Source organism: Heterodontus francisci, chromosome 4 (assembly GCF_036365525.1).
Source record: "Heterodontus francisci isolate sHetFra1 chromosome 4, sHetFra1.hap1, whole genome shotgun sequence".
In the NCBI taxonomy this organism is placed as follows: Eukaryota; Metazoa; Chordata; class Chondrichthyes; order Heterodontiformes; family Heterodontidae; genus Heterodontus; species Heterodontus francisci.
Window position 1 is genome coordinate 843,541 of NC_090374.1, and position 26,284 is coordinate 869,824.

The window sequence follows — 26,284 nt, forward strand, 5'->3', positions numbered from 1 at the left end:
AAGTATTCTCCGGAGGCAGCGAAGATGGAATGAATTGAGACATCGCTCTTGGCTGACATACATTGTCCAGGCCTCGCTGCCGTAGAGCAAGGTACTGAGGACACAGGCTTGATACACTCGGACTTTTGTGTTCCGTGTCAGTGCACCATTTTCCCACACTCTCTTGGCCAGTCTGGACATAGCAGTGGAAGCCTTTCCCATGCGCTTTTTGATTTCTGCATCTAGAGACAGGTTACTGGTGATAGTTGAGCCTAGGTAGGTGAACTCTTGAACCACTTCCAGAGCGTGGTCGCCAATATTGATGGATGGAGCATTTCTGACATCCTGCCCCATGATGTTCGTTTTCTTGAGGCTGATGGTTAGGCCAAATTCATTGCAGGCAGCCGCAAACCTGTCGATGAGACTCTGCAGGCACTCTTCAGTGTGAGATGTTAAAGCAGCATCGTCAGCAAAGAGGAGTTCCCTGATGAGGACTTTCCGTACTTTGGACTTTGCTCTTAGATGGGCAAGGTTGAACAACCTGCCCCCTGATCTTGTGTTAAAAATCTCTCTATCTCTTCCTCAAATTTACTCAATGTCCCAGCATCCACCGCACTCTGGGGTAGTAAATTCCACAGACTCACGACCCTTTGAGAGAAGTAATTTCTCCTCGTCTCTATTGTAAATCTGCTATCCCTTATCATAAAACTATGACCTCTTGTTCTGGATTGCCCCACAAGAGGAAATATCCTCTCCACATCTACTTTGTCAATCCCCTTAATCATCTTCTCTACCTCAATTAGATCTCCTTTCATTCTTCTGAACTCTAGAGATAAAGGCCTAAACTGCTCAATCCCTCTTCATAAGACAAACCCCTCATCTCTGGAATCAGTCTAGTAAACCTCCAATGCAACTACATCCCTCCTCAAGTAAGGGGACCAAAACTGTATGCAATACCTCAGATGCAGTCTCACTAATGCCTTGTACAGTTGCAGCAACACTTCCCTACTTTTATACTTTTCCTTTAGCAATAAATGCCAAAATTCCATTTGCCTTCCTTATTACCTGCTGTACCTGCAGACTAGTTTTCAGCGATTCATGCACGAGGACACCCAGATCCCTCGGCACCGAGGCACTCTGAAGCTTCTCTCCATTTAGATAATTTGCCTTTCTATTCTTCCGCCCAAAATGGATAACCTCACACTTATCCACGTTAAACTCCCTCCTGCACCAACTCTTAAGCCACGCGTTCATCTCTGCTATTCTACCAAATTTTGGCCCATTCACCAAACCTATCCATATCCATTTGTAAATTTCTTATTTCTTTATTGCAACTTACTATTTTAGTGTCATCTGCAAATTTGGCTATAGTACCTTCTATCCCTGCATCCAAGTCATTAATATAGACAGTAAATAGTTGGGGCCCGAGGACCGAACCCTGTGGCACCGAACAAAGAACAGTACAGCTCAGGAACAGGCCATTCGGCCCTCCAAGGCTGCGCCGATCTTGATGCCTGTCTAAACTAAAACCTTCTGCACTTCCGGTGACCGTATCCCTCTATTCTCATCCTATTCATGTATTTGTCAAGTTGCCTATTAAACGTCGCTATCATACCTGCTTCCACCACCTCCCCCGGCAGCAAGTTCCGGGCACTCACCACCCTCTGTGTAAAGAACTTGCCTCGCACATCCCCTCTAAACTTTGCCCCTCTCACCTTAAACCTATGTCCCCTAGTAACTGACTCTTCCACCCTGGGAAAAAGCTTCTGACTATCCACTCTGTCCATGCCACTTTGTAAACCTCTATCATGTCACCCCTCCACCTCCGTCGTTCCAGTGAAAACAATCCGAGTTTATCCAACCTCTCCTCATAGCTAATGCCCTCCAGACCAGGCAAAATCCTGGTCTGGAAATTGAAATTGAAAACCTTGCAGAATTCCCTTGATGTCACTACATTTTTTTCCCTCTTTTCGAGTCTCAGCGCACGCTGAGAGACACAGAGAGTCAGCTGCTCCACCTTGTCCAAATGGTGATGCTTGTAATCCTGTTCATCCGTTCCGGCAGCAGGCTATTCCTGCAGATGGAGTTGTGGGGTATCATGGGTGAGCCTGATCCCGTGAGTTCCCGAAGGCAGCACTGTATAGTGCAACCTGACTCGAAATATAGACCCGACCCGAACCTGACACATGTAGTCGGGTCTAGTCGGGTTCGGGTCAGTTAGCCAGGCTTTACTAGAGGGTCTGATATCCTTGTAAGTAGATTATTCACCAGGGCCGGATGGGTTACATCCCAGGCTGTTCGTGGAAGCCAGGGAGGAAATAGCGGATGCTCTGAGGGTCATTTTCAAATCCTCACTAGATACAGACAAGGTACCAGAGGGTTGGAAGTCTGTGACTGTTGTACCATTGTTTAAAAAGGGTGCAAGGGATAGGCCAACTAATTATAGGCTAGTCATTCTGACCTCGGTGGGTAAATTGTCAGAATAATTCTGAGGGACAGGATAAACTGCCACTTAGAAAGGCACAGATTAATCAGGGACAGTCAGCATGGATTTGTTACGGGATGGCCATGTCTTAATAACTTAATTGAATTTTTTGAGGAAGTAGCAAGGAGGATTAATGAGAGCAGTGCAGTGGATGTTGTCTCCATGGATTTAGTAAGGCATTTGACGAGGTCCCACATGGCAGACTGGTCAGATAAGTTAAAGCCTATGCAAAACAGGGGAATGTGGCAAGTTGGATCCAAAATTGGCTCAGTGACAGGAAACAAAAAGTAATGGTTGACTGATGTCTTTGCGAATGGGAAGGGGTTTGCAGTAACATTCCACAGGGCTCACTGTTGGATCCCTTGCTGTTTGTGGTAGATATTAATGATTTAGATTTAAATGTGGGAGGCATGATTGAGAAATTTGCTGATAATACAAAAATTGGTCGTGTAGTTGATAGTGAAGAGGATAGCTGTAGACTCCAGAATTTTTTTTTATTCGTTCATGGAATGGGGCGTGGCTGGCTCGGTCAGCATTTATTGCCCATCCCTAATTGCCCTTGCTAGGCCATTTCAGAGGGCACGTAAGAGTCAACCACATTGCTGTGGGTCTGGAGTCACATGTAGGCCAGACCAGGTTAAGGACAGCAGATTTCCTTCCCGAAAGGACTTTAGTGAATCTGATGGGTTTTTACAACAATCGACAATGGTTTCATGGCTATCATTAGACTAATTCAGGATTTATTAATTGAATTCAAATTTCACCATCTGCCATGGTGGGATTCAAACACATATCCCTATAGTATTAGCCTGGGCTCTGGTTACTAGTCCAGTGATATCACCATTACTCCACCACTTCCCCAATGATATCAATGGTTTGGTTGAGTGGGCAGAAAAATGGCAAATAGAATTCAGTCCGGGGAAGTGTGAGGTAATGCATTTGGGGAGGACAAACCAAGCGAGGGAACACACATTAAACGGGAGGATATTGAGAGGGGTAGAGGAAATGAGAGACCTTGGAGTGCGTGTCCACAGGTCCCTGAAGGTGGCAGGTCAGGTAGATAGAGTGGTGAAGAAGGCATATGGAATGCTTTATTGGCCGAGGTATAGAATACAAAAGCAGGGATGTAATGCTGGAACTGTATAAAACGCTGGTTAGGCCACAGCTGGAGCATTGTGTACAGTTCTGGTCACCACATTACAGGAAGGACATAATTGCTCTGGAGAGAGTACAGAGGAGATTTACAAGAATGTTGCCAGGGTTTGAAAGTTGCAGCTATGAAGAAGGATTGGATCGACTAGGGTTGTTTTCCTTCGAACAGAGGAGGCTGAAGGGTGACTTAATTGAGGTGTGGAAAATTATGAGGGACCCAGATAAAGTAGACAGGAAGGACCTGTTTCCCCTAGCAAAGAGGTCAATTATCAGGGGGCATAAATTTAAGGTGACTGGTAGAAGGATTAGAGGGGACATGAGGAGAACTTTTTCACCCAGAGCGTGGTGGGTGTCTGGAATTCACTGCCAGGAACGGTAGTGGAGGCAGAAACCCTCAACTCTTTCAAAAGGTACCTGGACATGCACCTGAAGTGCTGTAACCTGCAAGGCTATGGACCAGGTCCTGGAAGGTGGAATTAGATTGGGTAGCTATTTTGTTCAGCTGGCGCAGACACGATGGGCTGAATGGCCTCCTTCTATGCCCAACCTTTCTATAGTTTCTGTGGCAGATTTCTTTCCCTCAAGGACATTAGTGAACCACAATGGTTTCATGGTCACCATTAGACTAACTTTTAATTCCAGATTTATTAATTGAATTCAAATTTCACCGTCTGTCATGGTGGGCTTTGAACTCATGTGACCAGAGCACTAGCCTCAGCATCTGGATTACTAGTCCAGTGACATTACCACTATACCACTGCTTCCCTCTCACATACCCTATTTGCTCCACTTAGTATATTGAAAACTTTGATCAGATCACCCCTTATTCTTCCAAATTCCAAGGAACTCCACCCCAGGTTGTGCTCATCTCTCTGCGTAATTCAACCCTTGGAGTCTCAGTATCTTTGCTGTGCTTCCTCCATTGCTAATGTATCCTTGCTAAGGTGTGGTCTACTGAATGGCCTAGTTCTGATTATAAGGTTATGCTCCTTTTTTCTGAATTTTCCCCATCGAAGGAAACATTTCTCTGTATCAATTCCATCAAATCCTTTTGAGCATTTTAAACGTTTTGACCGCATAAAATCAGCATAACTGCTCACTGTGCCACCTTTATGGATTTGTGTTGATGGGCTCCAAGGTCTGACTTCTTATCTGTACTTGGCAAAAGTGTGTCATTTTAATACTCCGAAAGTGCATCACTTCTCAGCATTGAACTCCATCTGCTATGCTTCTGCCGATTTCACTTTCCTGTCTGTCATCCTGAAGACGACAACTATCTGCTATGTTACCAAGTTTCATATTATTTGCCAACTTCATAATGCTCACTACACGTGAGTCTGGGTCGTTTATAAAAATTGGAGAGTGTTTTGGACCCTTGAGAAACATCATTGCAAACCACCTCCCAATCTGAAAAACATCCATCCACCACCACTTCACCTTAAGTAAGGCCTTTCATCTTTTTAATAAGCCTCCTGTGTGGCACTTTGTTGAATGCCTTCCAGAAGTCCATAGATACAACATCTCCTGCACTGCACCTTGAGCAACCTCTCTGCCACCTCATTAAAAAATTCAATCATGTTAGTCAGACAAGATTTTCTATTGTCAAATCAAATCCATGCTGGTTCTCTTTGCTTAATCCTTGTCTTCGCAAATGAAAGGTTATTTTGGCCTGATAATAGTTTCCAATAACTTCCCCACCAATGATGTTAGGCTGACTGGCCTTTAATTTCCTCGTTTATCTCTCTCCCCTTTCATCTGCCAGTTGTCCCCATTCCACTAATCTATCTCTGAGTCAGGGTTCCTGCCTTTACCACCTCTTCAGGCAGTGCGTTCCAGATTCCAACCACCCTCTGGTGAAAAAATGTTTCCTCAAATCCCCCCTAAACCTCCTGCCCCTCAACCTAAATCTGTGCCCCCTGGTTACTGACCACGCGCGAAGGGATACATTTTCTTCCTATCTGACCTATCAATGTTTCTCATAATTTTGTATACCTCCATCATGTCCCCCCTCAGCCTTCTCTGCTTTAAGGAAAACAACCCTAGCCTTTTCAATCTCTCTTCATAGCTGAAATGCTCTAGCCCAGGCAACATCCTGGTGAATCTCCTCTGCACCCTCTCCAGTGCAATCACATCCTTCCTATAGTGTGGTGCCCAGAACTGTACACAGTACTCCAGCTGTGGCCTAACTAGTGTTTTATACAGCTCCATCATAACCTCCCTGCTCTTATATTCTATGCCTCGGCTAATAAAGGCAAGTATCCCATATGCCTTCCTAACCACCTTATCTACCTGTGCTGCTGCCTTCAGTGATCTAGGGACAAATACACCAAGGTCCCGCTGACCCTCTGTACTTCCTAGGGTCCTACCATCCATTGTATATTCCCTTGCCTTGTTAGTCCTCCCAAAATGCATCACCTCACACTTCTCAGGATTAAATTACATTTGCCATTGCTCCGTCCATCTTACCAGCCCATCTATCTCGTCCTGTAATCTAAAGCTTTCCTCCTCACTATTTACAACACCACCAATTTTCTTGTCACCTGTGAACTTACTGATCATACCTCCTATATTCACGTCTAAATCATTAATGTACACTACAAACAGCAAGGGTCCCAGCACCGATCCCTGCGGTACACCACTGGTCACAGGCTTCCACTCGCGAAAACAGCCCTCGACCATTACCCTCTGCCTCCTGCCACGAAGCCAATTTTGGATCCAATTTGCCAAATTTCCCTGGATCCCATGGGCTCTTACCTTCTTAACCAATCTCCCATGCGGGATCTGATCAAAAGCCTTACTGAAATCCATGTAGACTACATCTACTACTTTCCCCTCATCTACACATCTAGTCACCTCCTCGAAAAATTCAATTTAGTTAGTTAGACACGATCTTCCCCTGACAAAGCCATGCTGACTATCCCTGATTAATCCCTGCCTCTCCAAGTGGAGATTAATCCTGTCGCTCAAAATTTTTTCCAATATTTTCCCAACCACTGATGTTAGACTCACTGGCCTGTAATTACCTGGTTTATCCCTACTACCCTTCTTGAAGAATGGTACCACATTCGCTGTCTTCCAGTCCTCTGGTACCTCTCCTGTGTCCAGAGAGGATTTGAAAATTCTGTCAAAGCCCCTGCTATCTCCTCCCTTGCCTCACATAACAGCCTGGGATACATCTCATCTGGGCCTGAGGATTTATCCACTTTTAAGCCCGCTAAGCCCAGGCACAAAGCCATGCTGACTATCCCTAATCAGACCATGCTTTTCCAAACGCATATAAATCCTGTCTCCCTCGCCGCCCTCCCTCGCCGCCCTCCCTCGCCGCCCTCCCTCGCCGCACTCCCTCGCCTCACTCCCTCGCCGCACTCACTCACCTAAAGAACAGTACAGCACAGGAACAGGCCATTCGGCCCTCCGAGCCTGCGCCGATCTTGATGCCTGCCTAAACCAAAACCTTCTGCACTTCCGGGGTCCGTATCCCTCTATTCCCATCCTATTCATGTATTTGTCAAGATGCCTCTTCAACGTCTCTATCGTACCTGCTTCCACCACCTCCCCCGGCAACAAGTTCCAGGCACTCACCACCCTCTGTGTAAAGAAGTTGCCTCACACATCCCCTCTAAACTTTGCCCCCCTCACCTTAAACCTATGTCCCCCAGTAACTGACTCTTCCACCCTGGGAAAAAGCTTCTGACAATCCACTCTGTCCATGCCGCTCATAACTTTGTAAACCTCTATCATGTCGCCCCTCCACCTCCGTCATTCCAGTGAAAACAATCTGAGTTTATCCAACCTCTCCTCATAGCTAATGCCCTCCAGACCAGGCAACATCCTGGTAAACCTCTTCTGTACCCTCTCCAAAGCTTCCACGTCCTTCTGGTAGTGTGGTGATCAGAATTGCACGCAATATTCTAAGTGTGGCCTAACTAAAGTTCTGTACAGCTGCAGCAGGACTTGCCTATTTTTATACTCTATGCCCCGACCGATGAAGGCAAGCATGCCGTATGCCTTCTTGACTACCTTATCCACCTGCGTTGCCACTTTCAGTGACCTGTGGACCTGTACGCCCAGATCTCTCTGCCTGTCAATACTCCGAAGGGGTCTGCCAATTACTGTATACTTCCCACCTGCATTAGACCTTCCAAAATGCATTACCTCACATTTGTCCGAATTAAACTCCATCTGCCATTTCTCCGCCCAAGTCTCCAACTGATCTATATCCTACTGTATCCTCTGACAATCCTCATCACTGTCCGCAACTCCACCAACCTTTGTGTCGTCTGCAAACTTACTAATCAGACCAGCTACATTTTCCTCCAAATCATTTATATATACTACAAACAGCAAAGGTCCCAGCACTGATCCCTGCGGAACACCACTAGTCACATCCTTCCATTCAGAAAAGCACCCTTCCACTGCTACCCTCTGTCTTCTATGACAGAGCCAGTTCTGTATCCATCTTGCCAGCTCCCCTCTGATCCCAAGTGACTTCACCTTTTGTATCAGTCTGCCATGCGGGACCTTGTCAAAGGCTTTCCTGAAGTCCATGTAGATAACATCCACTGCCCTTCCTTCATCAATCATCTTCGTCACTTCCTCAAAAAACTCAATCAAATTAGTAAGACACGACCTCCCCTTCACAAAGCCATGCTGCCTCTCGCTAATAAGTCCATTTGTTTCCACATGGGAGTAAATCCTGTCCCGAATAATCCTCTCTAATAGTTTCCCTACCATTGCTGCAAGGCTCACCGGCCTATAATTTCCTGGATTATCCTTGCTACCCTTCTTAAACAAAGGAACAACATTGGCTATTCTCCAGTCCTCTGGGACCTCACCTGTAGCCAATGAGGATGCAAAGATTTCTGTCAAGGCCCCAGCAATTTCTTCCCTTGCCTCCCTCAGTATTCTGGGGTAGATCCCATCAGGCCCTGGGGACTTATCTACCTTAATGCTTTACAAGACACCCAACACCACCTCCTTTTTGATAACGCACTCACTCACTCACTCACCTCGCTCACGCACCTCACTCACGCTCACACTCAACTCATGCACTCTCTCACCTCATGCACTCACTCACCTCAATCACCTCACGCACTCACTCACCTCACGCACTCACTCACCTCAATTACCTCACGCATTCACTCACTCACTCTCCGTCCAGCTGCCGCAGTTACCAGCTCCCTTCTGGATGTTGCTGCTGGCTCTGCTTTCATCATCCTTTCAGGCAGTGTATTCTGGATCACACTGACTTGCTGTTTACAAACAAAAGTTTCCTCATCTTGCTTCTAGTTCTTTTGCCAATTATCTTAAATTTGAGTCTGTGTGTTTAGAGCTTGGTTAGGGGGAGGGGGGTGTGGTAGTTGGGTGTTTTGGGCCTGTGTGTATCCAGGGGAAGTGGGGGGGTGGTCTCTGCGCGCACCCGCGGGATCTCTGTGTGTACCGAGTCTGTGAACACTCAATGTTTCTGTGCAGGTAAATTCTCCATTTCTTGAACCATATTTGGTTCGGATGGCGAAGCAGGACCAGAACAAGGTTCGCTACATGGACTTGCTTTGGAGATACTACGAGAAGAACCGGAATTTCAGCAACGCTGCAAGGATCCTAGCTCGTCTTGCAGACATGCACAGGTAGGGAGTGAGGGTACTGATCCTCCACAGAGCCCTGTGTGCTCACTAACCGTAACTGCACAGAGTTGTTGTTTATTCAAGCCAAGGGTCAGTCACTGCGAAACTCACGGAATCATTACAGTGCAGAAGGAGGCCATTCGGCCCATTGTGTCCGCACTGGCTCTCCGAAAGCGCAGTTCCCTCAGTTCCATTCCCCTGCTTTGTCTCCATAACCCTGCACATTCTTCCTTTTTATATAACAGTCTAATTCCCTTTTGAATGCTTCAATTGAACCTGCCTCCACCACTTTCTCAGGCAGCGCATTCCAGACCTTAACCACGCGCTGTGTGAACATTTTTAAAATTTGTTCATGGGGTGTCGGCGTCGCTGGCAAGGCCAACATTTATTGCCCTTGAGAAGAGGGTGGTGAGGTGCGTTGAACTGCTGCATTTCTTGGGGTGTAGGTACAGCCTCAGTGCTGTTAGAGAGAAAGTTGACCCAGTGACGATGCGTGAACTGCATTATGTTTCCAAGTCAGGATGGTGTGTGACTTTGAGGGGAACTTGCAGATGGTGGTGTTCCCATGTATTTGCTGCCCTTGCCCTTCTTGGTGGTGAAGGTACTGTCAAAGGAGGCTTGGTGAGTTGCTGCAGTGCATCTTGTAGACGGTACTCGCTGCTGCCACTGTGCATCAGTGATAGTTTAGTTTAGATTAGATTAGATTAGATTAGAGATACAGCACTGAAACAGTTTAGAGATACAGCACTGAAACAGGCCCTTCGGCCCACCGAGTCTGTGCCGACGATCAACCACCCATTTATACTAATCTTACACTAATTCCATATTCCTACCACCTACCTATACTAGGGGAAATTGCTAATGGCCAATTTACCTATCAACCTGCAAGTCTTTGGCATGTGGGAGGAAACCGGAGCACCCGGAGGAAACCCACGCAGACACAGGGAGAACTTGCAAACTCCATACAGGCAGTACCTGGAATTGAACCCGGGTCGCTGGAGCTGTGAGGCTGCGGTGCTAACCACTGCGCCACTGTGCCGCCCTAATGGAGGGAGTGAATGTTTAAGGTTGTGAATGGGATGCCGATCAAGTAGGCTGCTTTGTCCTGGATGTCCAGCTTCTTGGGTGTTCTTGGAGCTGTCCTCATTCAGGCAAGTGGAGAGTATAGAAACATCGGAGCAGGGGTAGGCCGTTCGGCCCTACGAGTCTGCACCGCCATTCATTATGATCATGGCTGATCATCCAAACTCAGTACCCTGTTCCTGCTTTCTCCCCGTATCCCTTGATCCCATTAGCCCTAAGAACCATATCTAGCTCTTTCTTGAATATATTTAATGATTTGGCCTGAACTGCTTTCTGTGGTAGTGAATTCCACAGGTTCACCACTGTCTGGGTGAAGAAATCCCTCGTCATCTCAGTCCTAAATGGCTTACCCCTTATTCTTAGATTGTGACCCCTGGTCCTGGACTCCCCCGTCATTGGGAACATCCTTCCTGCATCTAGTCTGCCCAGTCCTGTTAGAATTTTGTAGGTTTCTATGAGATCCCCTCTCATTCTTCTAAACTCTAGTGAATACAAGCCTAATCGACCCAATCTCTCTCCATACGTCAATCCTGCCATCCCAGGAATCAGTCTGGTGAACCTTCGCTGCACTCCCTCCATAGCAAGCACATCCTTCCTCAGAGCCCAAAACTGTACACAATAGTCCAGATGTGGTCTCACCAAGGCCTTGTATAATTGCAGCAAGATATCCCTGCTCCTGTACTCGAATCCTCTCGCTATGAAGGCCAACATACCATTTGCCTTCTTAACTGCCTGCTGCACCTGCTTGTTTACTTTCAGCGACTGGTGCACAAGGACACCCATGTCTCACTGCACCTCCCCCTTTCCCAATCTATCGCATTCAGATAATCTGCCTTTCTGTTTTTGCCATCAAAGTGAATAACCTGACATTTATCCACATTATACTGCATCTGCCATGTATTTGCCCACTCACTCAACCTGTCCAAATCACCCGGAAGCCTCTCTGCATCCTCCTCACAACTCACACTCCCACCCAGCTTTGTGTTGTCTGCAAACTTGGATATGTTACATTTAATTCCTTCATCTGTATCATTTATATATATTGTGAATAGCTGCGGTCCCTCACTAGTCACTGCCTGCCACTCGGGGAAAAAAAACCATTTATTCCTACTCTTTGTTTCCTGTCTGCCAACCAGTTCTTTATCCATGTCAGTACCTTCCCCCCAATCCCATGTGCTTTAATTTTGCACGCTAATCTCTTATGTGGAACCTTATTGAAAGCCATCACACGCCTGACTTGTGCCTTGTAGATAATAGAGAAGCTTTGGTGAGTCGGGGGGTGGGTTACTCGCTGCAGAATTTTCAGCCTCTCACGTGTTGTTGTTGCCACAGTATTTTGTGTAGCTACTACAGTTCAGTTCAGAGAGATTGGGGAAACTGGGCCTGTATTCTCGAGAATTTCCAAGAATGAGGGGTAATCTCATTGAAACCTGCAAAATACTTCAATGGATAGACAGGGTAGCTGCAGCTAAGATGTTTCCTTCCCCTGACTGGGGAGTCCAGAAGCAGGGGAGGGGGTGGCATAATGGTGATGTCACTGGACTAGTAATCCAGAACCCAGGCTAATGCTCTCGGGATATGGGTTCGAATCCCACCACAGCAGATGGTGAAATTTGAATTCAATTAATAAATCTGGAAATAAAAAACTAGTCTAATGGTGACTATGAAACCATTGTCGATTGTTGTAAAAACCCATCTGGTTCACTAATGTCCTTTAGGGAAGGAAATCTCCACACATGAATAAAAGAAAATGTTTCTGGTCAATGATAACCTCCAGGTTGCTGATGGTGAGGGATTCACCAATCATAGTGCTGTTAAATATCATGGGGAGATTTTTTTTTATTTGTTTTTGTGAGATGTGGGTGTCGCTGACCAGGCCCATCCCTGATCGCCCTTGAACTGAGTGGCTTGCTAGGCCATTTCAGAGGGCAGTTAAGAGTTAACCACATTGCTGTGGGTCTGGAGTCACATGTAGGCCAGACCAGGTAAGGACAGTGGATTTCCTTCCCTAAAGGACATTAGTGAACCAGATGGGTTTTTACAACAATCGACAATGGTTTCATGGTCACCATTAGACTAGCTTTTAATTCCAGATTTATTAACTAATTTCAAGTTTAACCATCTGCTGAGTTCTGAGGAAGGGTCACTGACCTGAAACGTTAACTCTTTTACTCTCTCCACAGCTGCTGCCAGACCTGCTGAGTATTTCCAGCATTTCTTGTTTTTATCCCCAGAGTGTTCGCCTAGATTGTGGATTACTAGTCTAGTGACATTACCACTAATACCACTGCCATGCCTCGCTGTTGTTGGAGATAGTCACAGCCTGGCACATGTGGCACAAATCTTACTTGCCACTTATCAGCCAAAGCCTGGATGTTGTCCAGGTCTTGATGCATCTGGACACGGACTGCTTCGGTATCTGAGGAGTCATGCAAGGTGCTGAACATTGTCCAATCATCAGCGAATATCTCCACTTCTGACCTTATGATGGAGGGAAGGTCATTGACGAAGCAGCTGAAGATGGTTGGCCCTGAGAAACTCCTGCACTGATGTCCTGGGACTGAGATAATTGACCTCCAATGGAGGGTTCTTCCCTGATTCCTATTGCCTTCAACTTCACTAAAACACCAGGATCTACTTGGAAAATTGCCCAGGTATGTCCTGTCCACAAAAAGCAGGACAGATCTAACCTTGCCAATTACATCCCTGTCAGTTGACTCTCAATCATCAGCAATGATGGAAGGTGCCATCAACAGTTCTCTCAAGAGGCTCTTACTCAGCAATAGCCTCACTGACACTATTTGCGTTCCGCCAGGGCCAATCAGCTCCTGATCTCATGAAAGCCATAGTCCAAACGTGGACAGAGAAGCTGAACTCCAGAGGTGAGTTTGTTTTTTTATTCATTCATGGGATGTGGGCGTCGCTGGCCAAACCAGCATTTATTGCCCATCCCTAATTGCCCTTGGGAAGGTGGTGGTGAGCTACCTTCTTCAACCACTGCAGTCCATGTGAGGTAGGTACACCCACAGTGCTGTTAGGAAGGGAGTTCCAGGATTTTGACCCAGCGACAGTGAAGGAATGGCGATATAGTTCCAAGTCAGGATGGTGTGTGGCTTGGAGGGGAACTTGCAGGTGGTGATGTTCCCATGCATCTGCTGCCCTTGAACTTCTAGTTGATAGAGGTTGCGGGTTTGGAAGGTGCTGTCTAAGGAGCCTTGATGCGTTGCTGTAGTGCATCTTGTAGATGGTACACACTGCTGCCACTGTGTGACTCTGGTGGAGGGAGTGAATGTGGATGGGATGCCAGTCAAGCGGGCTGCTTTGTCCTGGATGGTGTTGAGCCTCTTGAGTGTTGTTGGAGCTGCACCCATCCAGGCAAGTGGAGAGTATTCCATCACACTCCTGACTTGTGCCTTGGAGATGGTGGACAAACTTTGGGGAGTCAGGAGATGAGTTACTTGCCGCAGGATTCCTAGCCTCTGACCTGCTCTTTTAGCCACAGTATTTATATGGCTACTCCAGTTCAGTTTCTGATCAATGGTAACCCCTAGGATGTTTATAGTTGGGGATTTAACGATCATAATGCCATTGAATGTCAAGGGGAGATGGTTAGATTCTCTCTTGTTGGAGATGGTTATTGCCTGGCATTTGTGTGGCGCGAATATTACTTGCCACTTATCAGCCCAAGCCTGGATGTTGTCCAGGTCTTGCTGCATTTCTACACGGACTGCATCAGTATCTGAGGAGTCACGAATGATGCTGAATATTGTGCAATCATCGACGAACATTCCCATTTCTGACCTTATGATTGAAGGAAGGTCATTGATGAAGCAGCTGAAGATGGTTGGGCCTAGGACACTACCCTGAGGAACTCCTGCAGTGATGTCCTGGAGCTCAGATGATTGACCTCCAACAACCACAACCATCTTCCTTTACGCTAGGTATGACTCCAGCCAGCGGAGAGTTTTCCCCCTGATTCCCATTGACCTCAGTTTTGCTAGGGCTGATTGTTTCCATACATGTCAAATGCTGCCTTGATATCAAGGGCAGTCACTCTCACCTCATCTCTTGAGTTCAGCTCTTTTGTCCATGTTTGAACCAAGGCTGTAATGAGGTCAGGAGCTGAGTAGCCCTGCGGTAAAGACCTGCTGCCAACATGGGCCCGACGGCATGTGTTGGGTTCAGGTCGGATTGGGCCCATCTTCCGGATCCGGCTTTCGGGTTGGGCTCGTGTTGTGTCGGGCCAGACGCACACGCTAAGTGCTCTGCTGGTACGTATTGAAATTAAGAAACTTATCTGAGCTGGGAGTCTGGGACGAAACTGAGTCTGTGCAGTGAGCGAGTGACGTCACTATAAGAACATAAGAACTAGGAGCAGGAGTAGGCAATTAAGCCCCTCAATCCTGCTCCGCCATTCAATACGATCATGGCTGATCTCATCTAGGCCTCAACTACATAACCCTTCAACCTTTTCCTAATTAAAAATCAGTCTATCTCCTCCTTGAATTTACTCAATGTCCCGGCATCCACCACACCCTGGGATAGTGAATTCCACAGACTCACGACCCTTTGAGAGAAGTAATTTCTCCTCATCTCTGTTTTGAATCTGCCACCCCTTATCCTAAAACTATGACCTCTCGTTCTAGATTGCCCCACCAGAGGAAACATCCTCTCTACGTCTACTTTGTCAATCTCCTTAATCATCTTATACACCTCAATTAGATCTCCTCTCATTCTTCTAAACTCTAGAGAGGAAAGGCCTAAAATGCTCAATCTCTCTTCATAAGACAAACCCCTCATCTCTGGAATCAATCTAGTGAACCTCCTCTGAACTGCCTCCAATGCAACTGCATCACTCCTCAAGTAAGGGGACCAAAACTGTACTCAATACTCCAGGTGTGGTCTCACTAATGCCTTGTACAGTTGCAGCAACACTTCCCTACTTTTATACTCTATTCCTTTAGCAATAAATGCCAAAATTTCATTTGCCTTCCTTATTACCTGCTGCGCCTGCTGACTAGTTTTCTGTGATTCATGCACGAGGACACCCAGATCCCTCGGCACCGAAGCACTCTGAAGTTTCTCTCCATTTAGATAATTTGCCTTTCTATTCTTCCGACCAAAATAGATAACCTCACACTTAGCCACGTTAAACTCCATCTGCCAAATTTTGGCCCATTATCCTAACCTATCCATATCCATTTGTAAATTTCTTATTTCTTTATTGCAACTTACTATCCCACCTATTTTAGTGTCATCTGCAAATCTGGCTATAGCACCTTCTATCCCTGCATCCAAGTCATTGATATAGATTGTAAACAGCTGGGGCCCGAGGACCGAACCCTATGGCATCCCACGAGTTACATCTTGCCAACCAGAAAAGACCCATTTATCCAACTCTCTGTTTTCTGTTGGTTAGCCAATCCTCTATCCAAGCTAATCGATTGCCCCTAATCCCACGTGACCTCATCACGCATGCGCTGCAGCTTCCTAGAGGTTCTGTGTCCGAAGGTAAGTAAAGGGATGGTCGGCTCGGGCTCGGATCGGGCCCAGGTCCGCTATGGTTCGGTCAGGTTCTTGATCCCGACCTGAGCAGGCCTTTAGCCTGCGGAACCCAAACTGAGCTTCACTGAGCAGGTTATTGCTAAGCAAGTGCAGCTTGATAGCACTGTCAATGACACCTTCCATCACTTTACTGATGATTGAGAGTAGACTGATGGGGCAGTAATTGGCCAGGTTGGACTTGTCCTGCTTTTTGTCTACAGGACATGACGAGAGAGAGTGCAATGAAGGTTCACCAGAATTGTTCCCGGGATGGCGAGACTGTCATTTGAAGAGAGATTGGGGAAACTGGGCCTGTATTCTCTCGAGTTTCAAAGAATGAGAGGTGATCGCATTGAAACCTACAAAATCATTACAGGGATAGACAGAGTAAATGCAGCTAAGATGTTTCCTCTCGTTGGGGAGTATAGAACCAGGGGTCACAATTTCAATATAAGGGGGAAGCCATTTACTACAGAGATGAGAAATTTCTTTACTCAGAGGGTTGTGAATGTTTGGAATTCTCTACCCCAGAGGGCTGTGCAAGCTCAGTCATTGAGTGTGTTTAAAGCAGAGATTGACAGATTTCTAAATACCAATGACATAAATGGATATGGGGATAGTGTGGGGAAAAAGGCATTGAAGTGGATGATCAGCCATGATCGTATTGAATGGTGGGGCAGCCTCAATGTACTGAATAGCCTACTCCTTCTCCCATGTTCCTGTGAGACTGACTGCCCTTGACATCAAGGCAGCATTTGACCGAATATGGCATCATGGGGCCCTAGCAAAACTGGAGTCAATGGGAATCGGGGAAAACCCTCCAATGATTGGAGTCATACTTAGAACAAACGAAGATGGTTGTGGATGTTGGAGGTCAATTATCTCAGTCCCAGGATACCACTGGAGGTGTTCCTCAGGGTAGTGTCCTAGGCCCAACTATCTTCAGCTGCTCTCCATCATAAGGTCAGAAGTGGGGATGTTCACCATTCGTGACTCCCCAGATACTGAAGCAGTCTGTGTTCAGATGCAGCAAGGCCTGGACAATATCCAGGCTTGGGTTGATAAGTCACAGGTAACAATCGCACCACAAAAGTGACAGGCAATGACCATCTCAAACAAGAGAGAATCCAACCATCTCCCCTTGGCATTACAGTCGCTGAATCCCCCATTGTCAACCTCCTGGAGGTTATCATTGACCAGAAACTGAACTGGACCAGCCACATAAATGCGGTGGATACAAGAGCAGGTCAGAGGCTCGGAATTCTGTGGCAGGTAACTCACCTCCTGACTCCCTAATGCCTGTCCACCATCTACAAGGCACAAGTCAGGAGTGTGACGGAATACTCTCCACTTTCCTGGATGGGTGCAGCGCAGCAACACTCAAGAAGCTCAACACCATCCAGGACAAAGCAGCCCGCTTGATTGGCACCCCATCTACAAATTTGCAAATGACACAAAAATTGGCCGTGTAGTTGACAGTGAAGAGGATAGCTGTAGATTCCAGAATGATATCAATGGTTTGGTTGAGTGGGCGGAAAAGTGACAATTGGAATTCAATCCAGATAAGGTTGAGGTAATGCATTTGCGGAGGGCAAATAAAGTGAGGGAATACACAATAAGTGAGAGGATGTTGAGAGGTGTAGAAGAAGTGAGAGACCTTGGAGTGCATGTCCACAGGTCCCTGTAGGTGGCAGGACAGATAGATAGAGTGGTGAAGAAGGCATATGGAATGCTTTCCTTTATTGGCCGATATATAGAATATAAAAGCAGGAATGTAATGCTGGAACTGTATAAAACGCTGGTTAGGCCACAACTGGAGTATTGCGTACAGTTCTGGTCACCACATTACAGGAAGGACATAATTGCTCTGGAGAGAGTACAGAGGAGATTTACAAGAATGTTGCCAGGGCTTGGAAGGTGCAGCTGTGAGGAAAGATTGGATTGGCTAGGGTTGTTTTCCTTAGAACAGAGGAGGCTGAGGGCTGACTTAATTGAGGTGTACAAAATTATGAGGGGCCTAGATAGAGTCAACAGGAAGGACCTGTTTCACCTAGTGGAGAGGTCAATTACCAGGGAGCACAGATTTAAGTTGATGGGTAGAAGATTAAAGGGGACATGACGAAAAACATTTTCACCCAGAGGGTGGTGGGTGTCTGGAATTCACTGCCTGGATCGGTGATGGAGGCAGAAACCCTCAACTCATTTAAAAGGTACCTGGACATGCACCTGAAGTGCTGTAACCTGCAAGACTACGGAGCAGGTGCTGGAGGTGGGATTAGATTGGATGGCTAGTTTTGTTTTAGCCGGCACAGACACGATGGGCTGAATGGCCTCCCTCTGTGCTGTAGTTTTTCTACGGTTTCTTCTATGGTTTCTAACTCACCAAGGCTCCTTCAACAGCACTTTCTAAACCTGCGACTTCTACCACCAAGAAGGATGAGGGTCGCAGACACATGGGAACATCACCGCCTGCCAGTTCCCCTCCAAACCCTACACTATCCTGACCTGGAACTATATCACCATTCCTTCACATCACTGGGTCAAAAACCTGGAGCTCCCTTCCTAACAGCACTGTTGGTGTACCTACACCCCAAGGACAGCAATGGTTTAAGAAGGCAGCTGATCATCATCTTCTCGAGGGCAATTAGGGATGGGCAATAAATGTTGGCCTAGCCAGTGAAGCCCACATGCCACGAACCAATAAAAAGAAGTTCTTGATGCCACACTTGGTCAAATGTTGCCTTGATGTCAAGGGCCATCACTGTCACCTCATATCTGGAATTCAGCTCTTTTGTCCATGTTTGGGCCAAGGCTACGGTCAGGAGCTGAATGGCCCTGATGGAACCCACACTGAGCATCAGTGAGCGGGTTATTGCTGAGTAAGTGCGCTCAATAGCACTGTCAATGCCACCTTCCATTACTTTCACTATTGTGAGTGGACTGATGTGGTGAAAATTTGCTGGATTGGATTTGTTCTGCCTAAAATAAAAAACAAACAGGACGTACCTGTGCAATTTGTCAAGTAGATTTCAGTGTTGTAGCCATACCGAATCAACTTGGCTCCAGATTTATTCAGGGGAAGGGTCACTTGCTGTAACTGTACAGAGGCACTGATTATTCAGTGGGGTGTGTTTTATGGTTTATTCAGTACCCTGAGCATAGTAATTTTTTTCTCCATTTGACAGCACCGAGATCTCATTACAGCAAAGGATCGAGTACATTTCTCGGGCCATCCTTAGTGCAAAAAGCTCCACTGCAACATCATCGCAGGCCGCTGATGGCGAGTTTCTCCATGAGCTGGAGGAAAAAATGGAGGTGAGACACCTAGTACCTGGCTTCAAAGAAAGGTCGAAGTTGTACTTTTCTAGCATCTTTCACAACCTCAGAACATCTGAAAGCACTTCACAGCCAGTGAAGAACTTCTGAAGTGTAGTCACTGTTGTAATGTATGAAATGCAGAAACCAATTTGCGCACATCAAGATCCAACACACAATAATATGATAATGGCCAGATGGTCTGTTTTAGTTGAGGGATAAATATTGGCTTCGGAACCACTGAGAACACCCCTGTTCATGTGTCATGGGGCTGAATTTTCCCTGATGGTCAAGTCCCGCCACCAGGCCCGAAAGCGGGAGCCGACACTTCTCCAGTGGACAGCGGGACCCTGGAGCGGCATTTTACCAGCAACGGCCAATTAACAGGCAGCTGCTGAGGCTATCATTCTATCGAGGACATTGGCCAATCACATGGCCAGCAGCCTCAGCAGCGCCATCGTTAGTGATGCCTATTGCTGAGGCGGCATCACACTAAATGGCGAAGCGCCCTCAAACAGTGATATGTTTGGCTGGGGGAAGCCAGAGCCAGGCAGGCACCAGTGCCAAGGTGGGAGGAGGGGGTGGGGGTTTCATTGTGCACTGGAAGCGCGTTGCCGCAGAAGAGCACCTCTGTGGGCCCTGGAGCGCCCATCAACTAGGCACCCCCACCCAACCCAGACGCTGGCAGGGTCTCTCCACACAGCAGCAGGCCCTCACGACACAGGCAAATTTCCCACAGGGACGTGAAGTGGCCCTTAATTGACCACTTAAGCTTGATTGACTGCTCAGTAGGCAGTTCAGGCATCAAGGTTTCCGCCACTGGCAATAAGCTGTTAAAGTGGAAAGACATCGGGTTCCCCTCCCAACGGCTTCCCCCCCCCCAACGGCTTCCCCCCCCCCCAACGGCTTCCCCCCCCCCCCAACGGCTTCCCCCCCCCCCAACGGCTTCCCCCCCCCCAACGGCTTCCCCCCCCCCCAACGGCTTCCCCCCCCCCCCCAACGGCTTCCCCCCCCCCAACGGCTTCCCCTCCCAACGGCTTCCCCCACTATATTGCCAGCTCTTCCGCCTCCGAGCCCATTTCCAATGGACTGGGAATATTCAACCCATAGTGTCATTATGGCACAGAAGGAGACTATTCGGCCCATCGACCCCATGCCATAAGGGGAAAGTTTTTTTGCTGATGATAAGGTAAATACTACGGAAGTGTTTTTTTAAAAATTCAGTGTAGCTTATTAAGGACTTAAGATTGGATTGGGTAGAACAAGGCCCCTAGTATAATTAGTATTTTTTAATTAAGGGAGTAACTAATTAATCTAAGGGTAAGTCATGACAGGAGAGCTCAGCCCCGTGATTATGCTCCTCCTGCGCTATGTGGGAAATCAGGGATGCTTCCAGTGTCCCTGATGACCATGTGTGCAGGAAGTGTATCCAGCTGCAGTTACTGACGACCCGCATTACGGAGCTGGAGCTGCGGGTGGATTCACTGTGGAGCATCCGCGATGCTGAGAACGTCGTGGATAGCATGTTTAGTGAGGTGGTCACACCGCAGGTAATGGCTGCACAGGCAGACAAGAGGGATGGGTGTCCACCAGACGGAGTAGTAGGCGTAGGCAGGTAGTGCAGGGGTCCCCTGTGGCCATCCCCCTCTCAAACAGATATACTGCTTTGGATACTGTTTGGGGGGGATGACCTTACAGGGAAAAGCAGCAACAGCCAAGTTCGTGGCACCACGGAGGGCTCTGCTGCACAACAGGGGAGGAAAAGGGTTGGAAGAGCTATAGTGATAGGGGATTCTATCGTAAGGGGTGCAGATAGGCGTTTCTGTGGCCGCCAACAAGATTCCAGGATGGTATGTTAGCTCCCTGGTGCTAGGGTCAAGGATGTCTCTGAGCGACTGCAGGACATTCTGAAAGAGGAGGGTGAGCAGCCGGAGGTCGTGGTCCATATTGGTGCTAATGACATAGGCAGGAAGAGAGATGAGGTCCTGCAAAGTGAATATAGGGAGTTAGGCAGAAGGTTAAAAAGCAGGACCTCTAGGGTTGTAATTTCTGGATTACTCCCTGTGCCACGTGCTAGTGAGGGTAGGAATAGGAGGATTATGCAAATGAATGCGTGGCTGAAGAGCTGGTGTAGGCGGGAGGGCTTCAGCTACTTGGATCAATGGGATTTCTTCTGGTGCAGAGGTGACCTGTACAAGAGGGACGGGTTGCATCTAAACTGGAAGGGGACTAATATCCTTGCTGGGAGGTTTGCTGGTACTACTCGGGTGGGTTTAAACTAGTCTTGCAGTGGGGTGGGACCCAAAGTACTAGTCTCTCCGATGAGATAGTTGAGGCAAATGTAGAGGTTAAAGCAAGCAAGTCCAGTAGGCAGGCTGGGCAGGGGCAGGACAGGGAGCGTGGAAGGTCTGGTAGGCTAAACTGCATTTACTTTAATGCAAGAAACCTTACAAGTAAGGCAGATGAACTCAGAGCATGGATTGGTACATGGGATTGTGATATTATAGCTATTACGGAAACGTGGTTGAGGAATGGGCAGGACTGGCAGCTCAATGTTCCAGGGTACCGATGCTTCCGGCGTGACAGAGGTGGAGGTAAGAGAGGAGGGGGAGTTGCACTATTGATTAGGGAGGACATCACGGCGATACTTAGAGAGGATATCCCGGGGGAATGTCCAGCGCGACCATATGGGTAGATCTTAGAAATAAGAAAGGGGTGATCACTTTGATGGGATTATACTATAGGCCCCCCAATAGTCAGAGGGAAGTGGAGGAGCATATATGGAGGGAAATCACAGATAGGTGTCAGAATTATAGGGTTATAATAGGTGATTTTAACTTCCCTAATTTTGACCGGGACCGCCTTAGTGCTGAGGGATCAGATGGGGAAGAATTTGTTAAGTGTGTCCAGGATAGTTTTCTGAAGCAGTATGTGGATGGCCCGACTGGAGAAGGGGCTACACTCGACCTTTTAGGAAATGAGGATGGGCAGGTGGTTTATGTGTCGAGGGGAGCACTTTGGGACCAGTGACCATAACACTATTAGCTTCAAGATAGTTATGGAAAAGGATAGGACTGGTCCTCAGGTTGAAGTCCGAAATTGGGGGAAGGCTAATTTCGATGGCATCAGACAGGAACTCTCAAAAGTTGAATGGGAGAGGCTGTTTACAGGTAAAGGGACGTCTGGCAATTGTAGGCTTTTAAAAGTAAGATAGGAAGAGTTCAGGGCCGGCATGTTCCTGTTAGATGGAAGGGCAAGGCTGACAAGTTTAGGGAACCTTGGCTGACGAGGGATATTGAGGGTCTTGTCAGGACAAAGAAGGAGGCATATGTCAGGTATAGGCAGCTGGGATCGAGCAAGTCCCTCGAGGAGTATAGGGGATGTAGGACAACACTTGTGGAAATTAGGAGAGTGAAAACAGGCCATGAGATTTCCCTGGCAGATAAGATAAAGAAGAATCCTAAAAGATTCCGTAAGTATCTCATTGTCATCGAGAGATACAGCACTGAAACAGGCCATTCGGCCCACCGAGTCTGTGCCGACTAACAACCACCCAATTATACTAATCCTACAAGTGTGGTCTAACGAAAGTTCTGTACAGCTGCAGCATGACTTGCCAGTTTTTATACTCTATGCCCCGACCGATGAAGGCAAGTATGCCGTATGCCTTCTTGACTACCTTATCCACCTGCGTTGCCACTTTCAGTGACCTGTGGACCTGTTGTCCAGATCGCTCAGCCTGTCAATACTCCTAAGTGTTCTGCCATTTACTGTATACTTCCCACCTGCATTAGACCTTCCAAAATGCATTACCTCACATTTGTCCGAATTAAACTCCATTTGCCATTTCTCCACCCAAGTCTCCAACCGATCTATATCCTGCTGTATCCTCTGACAATCCTCATCACTGTCCGCAACTCCGCCAACCTTTGTGTCGTCCGCAAACTTACTAATTAGACCAGCTACATTTTCCTCCAAATCATTTATATATACTACAAGCAGCAAAGGTCCCAGCACTGATCCCTGCGGAACACGACTGGTCACATCCCTCCTTTCAGAAAAACACCCTTCCACTGTTACCCTGTCTTCTGTGACAGAGCCAGTTCTGTAGCCATCTTGCTAGTTCACCTCTGATCCCGTGTGACTTCAGCTTTTGTACCAGTCTGCCATGAGGGACCTTGTCAAAGGCTTTACTGAAGTCCATATAGATAACATCCACTGCCCTTCCTTCATCAATCATCTTCGTCACTTCCTCAAAAAACTCAATCAAATTAGTGAGACACGACCTCCTCTTCACAAAACCATGCTGCCTCTTGCTAATAAGCTTGTTTGTTTCCAAATGGGAGTAAATCCTGTCCCGAAGAATCCTCTCTAATAATTTCCCTACCACTGATGTAAGGCTCACTGGCCTATAATTTCCTGGATTATCCTTGCTACCCTTCTTAAACAAAGGAACAACATTGGCTATTCTCCAGTTCTCTGGGACCTCACCTGTAGCCAATGAGGATGCAAAGATTTCTGTCAAGGCCCCAGCAATTTCTTCGCTTACCTCCCTCAGTATTCTGGGGTAGGTCCCATCAGGCCCTGGGGACTTATCTACCTTCATGCTTTGCAAGACACCCAACACCACCTTCTTTTTGATAATGAGATGACTGAGACTATCTACACGCCCTTCCCTAGGCTCATCATCCACCAAGTTGTCGAGCGAGGGAACCGTGGTTTACTAAAGAAGTTGAAGCGCTTGTCAAGAGGAAGAAGAAGGCTTATGTTAGGATGAGACGTGAAGGCTCAGTTAGGGCGCTTGAGAGTTACAAGTTAGCCAGGAAGGATCTAAAGGGAGAGCTAAGAAGAACAAGGAGAGGACACGAGAAGTCATTGGCGGATAGGATCAAGGAAAACCCTAAGGCTTTCTATAGGTATATCAGGAATACAAGAATGACTAGAGTTAGATTCGGGCCAATCAAGGATAGTAGTGGGAAGTTGTGTGTGGAATCAGAGGAGATAGGGGAAGCGTTAAATGAATATTTTTCGTCAGTATTTACAGTAGAGAAAGAAAATGTTGTCGAGAATACTGAGATTCAGACTACTAGGCTAGATGGGATTGAGGTTCACAAGGAGGAGGTGTTAGCAATTTTGGAAAGTGTGAAAATAGATAAGTCCCCTGGGCCAGATGGGATTTATCCTAGGATTCTCTGGGAAGCCAGGGAGGAAATTGCAGAGCCTTTGACCTTGATCTTTATGTCGTCATTGTCGACAGGAATAGTGCCAGAAGACTGGAGGATAGCAAATGTTGTCCCCTTGTTCAAGAAGGGGAGTAGAGACAGCCCTGGTAATTATAGACCTGTGAGCCTTACTTCGGTTGTGGGTAAAATGTTGGAAAAGGTTATAAGAGACAGGATTTATAATCATCTTGAAAAGAAAAAGTTCATTAGCAATAGTCAGCACGGTTTTGTGAAGGGTAGGTCGTGCCTCACAAACCTTATTGAGTTTTTTGAGAAGGTGACCAAACAGGTGGATGAGGGTAAAGCAGTGGATGTGGTGTATATGGATTTCAGTAAGGCGTTTGATAAGGTTCCCCACGGTAGGCTATTGCAGAAAATACTGGAGTATGGGGTTGAAGGTGATTTAGAGCTTTGGATCAGTAATTGGCTAGCTGAAAGAAGACAGAGGGTGGTGGTTGATGGCAAATGTTCATCCTGGAGTTTAGTTACTGGTGGTGTACCGCAAGGATCTGTTTTGGGGCCACTACTGTTTGTCATTTTTATAAATGACCTGGAAGAGGGTGTAGAAGGGTGGGTTAGTAAATTTGCGGATGACACTAAGGTCGGTGGAGTTGTGGATAGTGCCGAAGGATGTTGTAGGGTACAGAGGGACATAGATAGGCTGCAGAGCTGGGCGGAGAGATGGCAAATGGAGTTTAATGCGGAAAAGTGTGAGGTGATTCACTTTGGAAGGAGTAACAGGAATGCAGAGTACTGGGCTAATGTGAAGATTCTTGGTAGTGTAGATGAGCAGAGAGATCTTGGTGTCCAGGTACATAAATCCCTGAAAGTTGCCACCCAGGTTAATAGGGCTGTTAAGAAGGCATATGGTGTGTTAGCTTTTATTAGTAGGGGGATCGAGTTTCGGAGCCACGAGGTCATGCTGCAGCTGTACAAAACTCTGGTGAGACCACACCTGGAGTATTGCGTGCAGTTCTGGTCACCGCATTATAGGAAGGATGTGGAAGCTTTGGAAAGGGTGCAGAGGAGATTTACTAGGATGTTGCCTGGTATGGAGGGAAGGTCTTACGAGGAAAGGCTGAGGGACTTGAGGTTGTTTTCGTTGGAGAGAAGGAAGAGGAGAGGTGACTTAATAGAGACATATAAGATAATCAGAGGGTTAGATAGGGTGGATAGTGAGAGTCTTTTTCCTCGGATGGTGATGGCAAACATGAGGGGACATAGCTTTAAGTTGAGGGGTGATAGATATAGGACAGATGTCAGAGGTAGTTTCTTTACGCAGAGAGTAGTAGGGGCGTGGAATGCCCTGCCTGCAACAGTAGTAGACTCGCCAACTTTAAGGGCATTTAAGTGGTCATTGGATAGACATATGGATGAAAATGGAATAGTGTAGGTCAGATGGTTTCACAGGTCGGCGCAACATCGAGGGCCGAAGGGCCTGTACTGCGCTGTAATGTTCTAATTCTAATTCTAAAAAAATAAATTATAAAAAAGTCCTTATCTTTGGTGAATACTGATGCAAAGTACTTATTTCATACCTCGCCCATTTCCTCTGGCTCCACATATAGATTCCCTCCTCTGTCCTTGAGTGGGCCAACCCTTTCCCTGGTTACCCTCTTGCTCTTTATATACGCAATAAAAAGCCTTGGGATTTTCCTTAATCCTGTTTGCCAATGACTTTTCGTTACCCCTTTTCGCCCTCCTGACTCCTTGCTTAAGTTCCTTCCTACTGTCTTTATATTCCTCAAGGGGTTCATCTGTTCCTCGCCTTCCAGCCCTTACGAATGCTTCATTTTTCTTTTTGACTAGTGTGGCAATGGAGAAGGTCATGGAAGCTAGTGAGTTCAAGGGAGGGAACAGTGATATCCTGGAGCATATCA

General features: G+C 47.0%; 1 protein-coding gene across 2 annotated transcripts in view; it reads left to right on the forward strand.

The window, feature by feature from the left end:
- The window catches only part of nup155 (nucleoporin 155), a 560,589-nt gene that overhangs the window by 435,066 nt on the left and 99,239 nt on the right, over window positions 1–26,284 (forward strand). For both annotated transcript variants that reach the window (XM_068029070.1, XM_068029071.1), the window contains 2 exons: window positions 9,089–9,243; window positions 19,053–19,182. In XM_068029070.1, coding sequence (XP_067885171.1) covers window positions 9,089–9,243; window positions 19,053–19,182 — 285 coding nt within the window. The remainder of the gene's footprint in view (window positions 1–9,088; window positions 9,244–19,052; window positions 19,183–26,284) is intronic.